Source organism: Dufourea novaeangliae, unplaced genomic scaffold, assembly GCF_001272555.1.
Source record: "Dufourea novaeangliae isolate 0120121106 unplaced genomic scaffold, ASM127255v1 scaffold338, whole genome shotgun sequence".
NCBI classification, from domain to species: Eukaryota; Metazoa; Arthropoda; class Insecta; order Hymenoptera; family Halictidae; genus Dufourea; species Dufourea novaeangliae.
The window spans coordinates 35301-43715 of NW_015374215.1; the positions used below are offsets into that span (position 1 = coordinate 35301).

General features: G+C 39.5%; 4 protein-coding genes across 4 annotated transcripts; all 4 read right to left on the minus strand.

Moving 5' to 3' along the window:
- Nucleotides 1-757: 757 nt before the first annotated feature.
- LOC107192363 lies at nucleotides 758-1468 on the minus strand. The gene has a single exon (XM_015581590.1). It carries the CDS (start codon nucleotides 1466-1468, stop codon nucleotides 758-760), a length of 711 nt encoding a protein of 236 aa, XP_015437076.1.
- Nucleotides 1469-1683: 215 nt separating this feature from the next.
- LOC107192365 lies at nucleotides 1684-3189 on the minus strand. The gene has a single exon (XM_015581591.1). The coding sequence runs from the start codon at nucleotides 3187-3189 to the stop codon at nucleotides 1684-1686; it is 1506 nt and encodes a 501-aa protein (XP_015437077.1).
- A 367-nt stretch (nucleotides 3190-3556) lies between these two features.
- Nucleotides 3557-5275, minus strand: LOC107192366 (tigger transposable element-derived protein 1-like). Its single transcript, XM_015581592.1, has one exon. The coding sequence runs from the start codon at nucleotides 5273-5275 to the stop codon at nucleotides 3557-3559; it is 1719 nt and encodes a 572-aa protein (XP_015437078.1).
- A 750-nt stretch (nucleotides 5276-6025) lies between these two features.
- On the minus strand, nucleotides 6026-6904 carry LOC107192367. The gene has a single exon (XM_015581593.1). It carries the CDS (start codon nucleotides 6902-6904, stop codon nucleotides 6026-6028), a length of 879 nt encoding a protein of 292 aa, XP_015437079.1.
- Nucleotides 6905-8415: the final 1511 nt, after the last annotated feature.

Below are 8415 nucleotides of genomic sequence, written 5' to 3' on the forward strand. Positions count from 1 at the left end.
CTGTCCCAAAAATCCCAGGTTATGACCATTGACCGCTAGTAAAGGTAATGACGAGTTACAATGGGCCCGCGTGCCTCGATCGCTGTATTGTTTTGCTAGGGTGCACTGGTCATAAACGCGCCTCCGGTTTCCTAAGCCTAAATTGCTTTTTACAATCTAACGCTCAACAAACCGGCCCCTCTTGAACGATCGCGTTCAAAAAACTAATATTAAGTTACACTGCTTAACCCAACATTAATCCTATTATAATACATGTATCTGTTTTTTCTTCTTTTGATTTTTGTGTTTATCTTACAGTAAATTTAACTAATTACTAGCTACTACTATATAGATAAATAATCTGATTTTTTTAAATACATTATCTGACTAGAATGTCTTCTATGACTAAGCGTGGTATGTACAGATTATGTCTTGTTTTGCGGCAGTTATATCGTATATACAGCGTATACTAGTGAAATTCCCATTGGGTTTACGTGTCGTTTGGGTACTCGATTGGCAATGGAGCTATCTTTTTAAAACTGCGTTTGTATTCACCGTGAATTGTTTTTACCGTAACGACGCGAATGATTCCATCGTCTCCTGGGTGAGTAGCGACTATGCGTCCCATGGGCCAGTGAAGTGGAGGTGTGTTATCTTCTTTTAAAATAACCAGCATGCCTTTTTTTATGTTGGTAGTGGTTTCATGATGCCATTTTTTCTGCACCGTTACTTTATTGAGGTATTCCGTATACCATCTGCTCGAAAAATGTTGTCTGATTTACTGTATATGCTGCCACGATGATAGTCGACCTGCTTTCAAAACGGTAAGATCGCACTCGGGGGTGCTTGTTAATGAGTCACCTATTAGGAAATGACCAGGTGTTAACGGATTAAGGTCGTTAGGATCTGTGGATAACGGGGTTAAAGGTCGTGAGTTCAGGATTGCCTCTATTTCTATCAAGCACGTAGACAACTCTTCATACGTGAATAGCGTGTTTCCCATTATGCGAAGAAGATGGTGTTTGAATGATTTTACCGCAGCTTCCCATAAGCCACCAAAATTTGGTGCGCGTGGCGGAATGAAGTGCCATTGAATGCTATTGGTTCCAAGGTAATTGTGTATTTGAGTATTTTTCTCGATGGTTAATAGCGTGTGAATTTGTTCTAATTCGCGGTTTGCTCCCGTGAATGTCGTTGCGTTATCGCTGTATATGTCGCTACACTTCCCGCGTCGTGCAAAAAACCTTTTTAGTGCTGCGAGGAAAGCTTCAGACGTCAGATCGCTTACAAGTTCTACGTGTACAGCCTTAGTGCTGAAGCAAACGAAAATAGCTGCATAGGTTTTGATTTTCTTAGTATTGCGATGTTTCTTTTCTTTTATATAAAATGGCCCACAGTAATCAACGCCAGTCATTAAAAATGGTCGAGTGAATGTCACTCTGTGTTTTGGAAGTTGTCCTATGGGATACTGTGGCGTTGCGGGTGCCATTTTATGGCAAGTTATAGCATTTTCTAATGATAGATTTTACCGCGACTTTGCTGTTAATTGGCCAAAATAACTGTCTTATCGCGTTCAATGTGTTCTGCGTTCCGCTATGCCCGTGTCTAATGTGTGCATCCCGAATAATTAAGTTTGTGACGTGATGTTGTTGTGGTAGAATTGCGGGGTGTTTTATTTCGTATGGTAACTCTGCATGTGATAATCTACCGCCAGCTACGAACTGGTGATGTTTTTTTTAATTCTTTGGTTTCCTCGGAAAATGCAGCTTTTTGTACGAGTGCTATTATCCGAACAGTAGCTTTTGTTAATTCGTCTGTAGTGAGAGGGCCAGTGGTTTTTTCTTGGTGCCGAGTATTGTTTGCGAATCTGAAGCAATACGCGACAATCCGTTTGAGGACCGTGAACGATGAGAATTTATCAAGCAACTGAAACTCTGTAGCTACTGTGTTTTTTAAAACTACTATTTTGCGTTTTTCGGGAATCTCTATTGGCTGTATTTCATTATACGGCCAGGTGTCTTCTGACTGAGATAACCAGTGTGGGCCGTGATACCAACTTGGATGAGTCTTAATTTCAGCGGGATTTATTCCTCGTGACAAGTAGTCCGCGGCATTGTGTTCTGATGGTACATGGCGCCATTGTTTATACGTACTGCTTTGCTGGATTCCAGTTACCCGATTCGCAATGAAAGGTTTAAGTGTGTATGGAGCTGTATTAATCCAATGAAGCACTATCGTAGAGTCTGACCAGAATGTGATATTTTGGAAAGTGATATTAAGAGATCTTACGACTATATTATACAACTTAATTAATAGTATAGCAGCACATAATTCTAACCTTGGTAATGTTTGTGTTTTTAATGGAGCTACACGAGATTTGGAGCAAAGTAAATGGGTACTATGATGCTGTGAAGAATCTGTACTGCGGAGATATATACAAGCTCCGTAGGCTCGTTCACTAGCATCGCAAAAACCATGCAATTGTGAAGTTTTACATTTATCAGCTATCACGCGTCTAGGAATATGAATATGTTGAATTTCTTTTAATTGTGCCTGAAAGGCCAGCCATGTGGTGTGAATGCCGATCGGTACGGCTTCGTCCAAATCTATTTGGGATTTCCATAAGTCCTGCATTATTAGCTTGGCTTGTACGATTATTGGACCTAATAAACCAAGCGGGTCAAATAGTTGTGCGATTTTAGAAAGGACCGTCCTTTTTGTTACTTTTCCGGGTGGTATTGTTTGTTTCAATGAGTAACCTAATGTATCCATTGTAGGCTTCCAATATAAATCTAAGGTTTTCTTTGAGTCCGCAGTATCTAAAGCTATATGGTCGGTGTTGTTCGGATTTTTAAGCGAGTTTATTAGCCGGGGTTCGTTGGAGACCCATTGTCGAAGTTCGAACCCTCCTTTCGCGGTCAAGTCGATGAGTTCGTCCCGTAACTTTATGGCCTTTTCTATAGATTCCTCACCGGCGAGCAAATCGTCGACATAAAAGTCCTTACAAATGCTTTTCGCGCCTACTGAGTAATTATGACCTTCATCCTGAGCTAATTGTTGCAAGGTACGAATCGCGAGGTATGGTGCTGATGCCGTGCCGTATGTAACTGTATTTAATTGGTAGACTTGAATAGGATCATTTGTGTTTTCACGCCAAAGAATTTTGTGGTATTTTCGGTCATCAGGGTGTAGTTCGATTTGTCGGTACATTTTTGTGATGTCTGCAGTTAATACGTACTTATGTACAGTCAACCCTCCTATAACGCGGTGAGTGCGTACCGCGTTATATGGAAACCGCGCTATAAGAAACTCGGATTTAACCGTACAAACCAGGCTAATTCGTAGCGCGTTCTATGGAAACCGTCTACCGCGTTGTATGGAAACCGCGCTATAAGAAACGCAGAATTAATACAAATCACATTATTCGTACCGCGTTATATGGAGACCAATAAGGACAAGATAAATTATAAATTATTTTTATTGAATTGAAGAGTTTATATAAAGAAATGATACCAAAACTAAACTGAAAAACTGTTTTCCAACAAAAACAAGAAAGACTTTTGTAAAATTTAATCTTTCAACACTCATCCTCGCTGTCAGATAATATGAGTCGCCTAACTCGTCTTCTTTTAATAGGCAAAATGTCTTCCTCACTTGGCTCATCTTCACATTGGTTTTCGATTGTAGCTTTTTTTTCTAACTCCACTAAAACCTCTCTATAGGGAGCTAAGCAATTTCTTAACTCTCTTTTAAACTTTGCGCTACGCACCGTTGAATGATCAGTTTGAATGAAATGGAGTTCTAATTCTTTAGCCAAATTTAGCCCTTTTTTCACATCTTGTAAATCGACATTTGGCACCCATTCGTTTTCCTTATTTTCGTTTACCAATGGATTTGAGGTGGGTGCATCAATTAAATCCATCAGTTCATCCTCATCTAAAGTTTCTTCCCCGAGTACGAGTTCTCTTACATCCTGATGGTTTGTTGTAAATTCTTCATCGCCTAAACGAGAAGCAATGTTTACTATTTCTGTAACTGGGAGTGAAATTGTAGAATCATCTTGTATTGTTTGAACCATTTCAGGTAAAAGGGGTTTCCAACACGCATTAAGCGTTGATGGTTTAATTTCCGCGCAAGCCGATGACACGGTTCTAATACAATCTAAAATAGAAAATTCCATCCAAACTTGAGTAAGGGTTTTATTTTCACTACTTTCTAATCTGTCGAAAATGGTTTGGAAAACTTGGCGTGTGTAATACATTTTTAAAGTTTGAATGACTCCTTGGTCCAAAGGTTGTATTAATGACGTGCAGTTAGGAGGAAGGAAGACAATTTTTACATTTGGATGATCCAGTTGTATGTTGTGGCAACCAGCGTTATCAAGAACCAATAAAACTTTGAAATACAAATTTTTTTCCATCGTATGGGTTTCCACTGCCGGGATAAAACAATTATAAAACCAATCCTTAAATAAATCTTGGGTCATCCAAGCTTTCTTATTAGATCGCCAGAATACAGGCAATTCGGTCTTATTAATGTTTTTCATAACACGGGGAGTTGAAGAACGATTTATTATCATAGGTTTTATCATCAGGCTCCCTGATAGATTGCTGCACATATGAAGGGTGACACGTTCTTTTGAAGGTTTAAACCCCTGAGCACGCCTTTGATTTTTCAAAATGAAGGTCCTAGATGGTAGTTTTTTCCAATATAATGCCGTCTCATCGGCGTTAAAAATCTGATGAGGTGAATAGCCTCCTTCATTGATAATTCTAGCTAATTCCAGCTTATAATTCTCGGCAGCCTCAGCATCTGCTGAGGCCTGTTCTCCTTGAAACTTAATATTGTGTAATGAGTACCTTTTTTTTAGTTTTTCAAACCACCCTTTACTCGCGACAAACGAATGATTTTCTAGCTCTGCAGAAGAATGCCCAATATTCCTTAAATGTTCATAGATTTTAAGTGCTTTCTGCTTGATAAGATTTCCACTGATAGGAATCTTTTTGGCTATACAGTCTTCCAACCAGATCATTAACGCCCGTTCCATTTTAACCATATTAGAATTTCGTGTGCGAGTGACACGTTTCGCACCTAACGGACAGCCATCTGCCACAGTTTTCCTTATATTGTCTGCATTTTTCTTTAGGGTTCGAATTGTAGATTCATTCAACTTGGTTGATTTTGCAACCGACGATAGATTTTCCCCACCTTCTAAACGATTTAGAATTTCGATTTTATCTTCAAGAGATATAAACTTTCTTTTTAACCCTTTCCTTGTTTCTTTCGTGTTTGACATGATGCAAATCTAGGGTTAATAATTACTTTATTATTATTATATTAGAACAAATGAAGAATATTACTTACAGTATTGTGTAATGTTGTCCAATTATAAACCACAAATTAAGCAGCAAAAAGCTGAACGAACGGACGGTGCAGAAAAATTTTTAGAAAGACTTGGTCACCAACAAAACGTGTACACTGTGAAAGAGCTCTGAGAAGACTAAAACCGATGTCGTAGACGGCTATCAGATAAGCCGGAGATAATCTTTATATAAACATATCTAGTTACTATGTCGCGATCCGACTGCCTGGACCTACATGAAACTGGCGCCATCTGTTCCCTTATAATTCAAATAGGCCCTAACGAACTAAACATAGGCTAAACATTCTTAGGCTACGCGGAAGGAACTTATGGGATGCTGTTGACGGAAACCGCGCTGTAAGAGTATCGTGTTATAGGAGGGCTGTCGCATTTTCAGCTTCGCGTTATATGGAAACTGCGTTCTGAGAGTACCGCGTTATAGGAGGGCTGTCGCATTTTCAGCTCCGCGTTATATGGAAACCGCGTTCTGAGAGTACCGCGTTATAGGAGGGTTGACTGTATTCTAAATCGCATTATAATAGAGAACAACTCGTCTTGGATAGTAGGACCGACCATAAGTGTATCGTTTAAGGAAATGCCTGAGGATGAACGCGCAGATGCATCAAATACGACCCGTATTTTTGTGGTAATGCTATCCATTTTAATCACTGGATGATGCGGGAGCTAACAGCCACCGTTCTGGTTGTTTGAAACTTGTGTCATATGACCAAATCGTTTGTATTCTTGCAAAAATTCGTGATATTGACGTTGTTGACTATTATCTTTACTTAAAGACCGTTCCAATGAAAGAAAGCGTTTTAATGCCATTTGATACGTATCGCCTAAGTTGTGATGTGTGTCTTTAAATGGAAGTTTGACGATATATCGTCCAGTTGAGTTACGTGTAGTGTGTGCGACGCAATGCTGTTCACACGCGCGTTCCTCTGGAGAAAGCATTCTCGTTGAGGGGTACTCTTCGATATTCCAAAACTTTTGAATATCGTCGTTTAATGATCTCAAAGTGAGATTGCAAATTGTATTGCGAGATTGTCCCTTTCCAATGATTTCTCCTGTTACTATCCAACCTAATTCGGTTTTACGGAGTTTTATTTCCTCTTCAGCTAAAATTATTTTACCGGCATGTATAAGATCCCAAAATATTTTAGCTCCAACGAGTCCATCGATTTCTGCACATTGATCGAAACTGGGATCTGCTAATCGGATACCAGCTGGGATTTGAATCTTATTACGATCTAAAGATTCTGAAGGTACTGGCTGCGATATTTCTTTTACAATTAAAAACGTTAATTTGACCTCGTCGTGACTATGACGCGATTTTATGGTTGCATTTGTAGCACGATCAATTTGAGATTTCATTTGATTCGTGCCACTCAGAGGGATTGAGATTCTATGTGATTTTATTCCTAAACGATTACACATTCGTTCACTGAGAAAGTGAGCTTGAGAACAAGAATCTAATAGCATCCTACACGAGTGCGCTTTTCCATGGTTGTCTAAAATATCGACAATTGCAGTGGACAAAGTAACATTTGGCATAGTCATAGTAGCGAGACATGTAAAATTCGTCTGAACCGGATGATCAGAGTTATTTGCCTCAATGTGGAGCAATGAATGGTACCGTTTATGACAATGCTTACAGGTAGTTGCTTGACATTCGTTAGCGGAATGGTTCCGTCATAGGCAATTGAAACAAAGGCGTTTTTCTTTGACTAAATTCGATCTTTCCGAAACAGATAGTGATGTGAATTTCTCACAATTTTGTGAAAAGTGTAATCCCCTACAGAAGTTGCATGTTATACGAGATTGCGTTACAAATGTTTGTTGTATGTTTGAACGCAGTTCGCGACCTGGGATTCTTTTGTTAATAGGAGGCGAGTTTCTGCTACGCGTGTTGTATGCCGGAGATGTGATTTTAGCTGACGTGTTGTACGTGTATCCTACCGGTTCAAGAACTTTGCATAGATCGTTCAAAAAATCAAATAGTTCTTCAACTGTTGGGAAATTTGTGGTTCGCGTATGTTCTTTCCATTTGAGTTTAGTTTCACCGTCGAGTTTAGATGTGAACAAGTATACGAGAATGGTATCGACAGTCGGCTGTTTGAGCGCTTGCAGTGCACGATAGTGTGTTTGTATTCCGTTTAAAAGAGATCGAAGGTCTTGATATGATGGTCGCTGTGTTTGCGGCATATCAAACAAGAATTTTAAACGATTGGCGACGATTATTTGGGGTTCATTGTACCGTTTTTCTAAAATTTCCCATGCAACTGTATAATTGATTGCTGCATGGCGTAAAGATTCGATTGCTTCAGTGGCTTCATGTTTTATGCAAGATCGAAGGTACATTAATTTTTTACCATCGTCAATACGTGGCTTGTCATGTACCGTAGAACGAAATTGATCTGCAAATCATGGCCAGTCTTCGTATGACCCAGCGAAGGTTGGTAAATTAATTTTAGGAAGCGTAACTTCACTTTCAAGGGACTCTGTATGTGAATGCGGTGTACCTTGTGTATTTCGCGAATCGATAGCTACTGTGCCTCTAGGGTGGGAAACCGTGGCATTGTCTATAATGTCTAACGCGTAAGCTTTACATGTAGTATATGTTGTTTTTAGACCTATCCGCTCTCATAGTAAATGACCATCCTCTAAACCATCTAATTCTGCTTGAGATTTATTAACCCTTTCGCTACGGACGGATTCAACGGCGCGGTACTCCCGCGGAACGGGCCGCCGCGCCACAAGTGTGCACTTGCGGAAGAACTAAAATCGCCTGCTGTACGTTCAATACCGCTGCATATTATGCAGAGTGACTGTAGTCGCTCGTAGAAAGGAAAGGCTTAACAAATTATTAAATAAAAAATTATCACATAACAATATATTGTTTTCAATTATCGCATAATGCCATCAGAAAATATAACTTAATAATGTAATTTCGTATGAAACGTTTCAAAACACGGGCATACACAAAGTCCTACGTCGCATATCTTACATTAATAATGCGTTTGTCTTTGCACACCATTTTTAGAACAGGCAGTACACTTTCTTAATCCGCT

What these genes read in the sequence shown, in the direction of transcription:
- LOC107192366 (XM_015581592.1), bottom strand. Translation starts at nt 5,275, where the DNA reads ATGTCAAACACGAAAGAAACAAGGAAAGGGTTAAAAAGAAAGTTTATA.
- LOC107192365 (XM_015581591.1), bottom strand. Translation starts at nt 3,189, where the DNA reads ATGTACCGACAAATCGAACTACACCCTGATGACCGAAAATACCACAAA.
- LOC107192367 (XM_015581593.1), bottom strand. Translation starts at nt 6,904, where the DNA reads ATGACTATGCCAAATGTTACTTTGTCCACTGCAATTGTCGATATTTTA.
- LOC107192363 (XM_015581590.1), bottom strand. Translation starts at nt 1,468, where the DNA reads ATGGCACCCGCAACGCCACAGTATCCCATAGGACAACTTCCAAAACAC.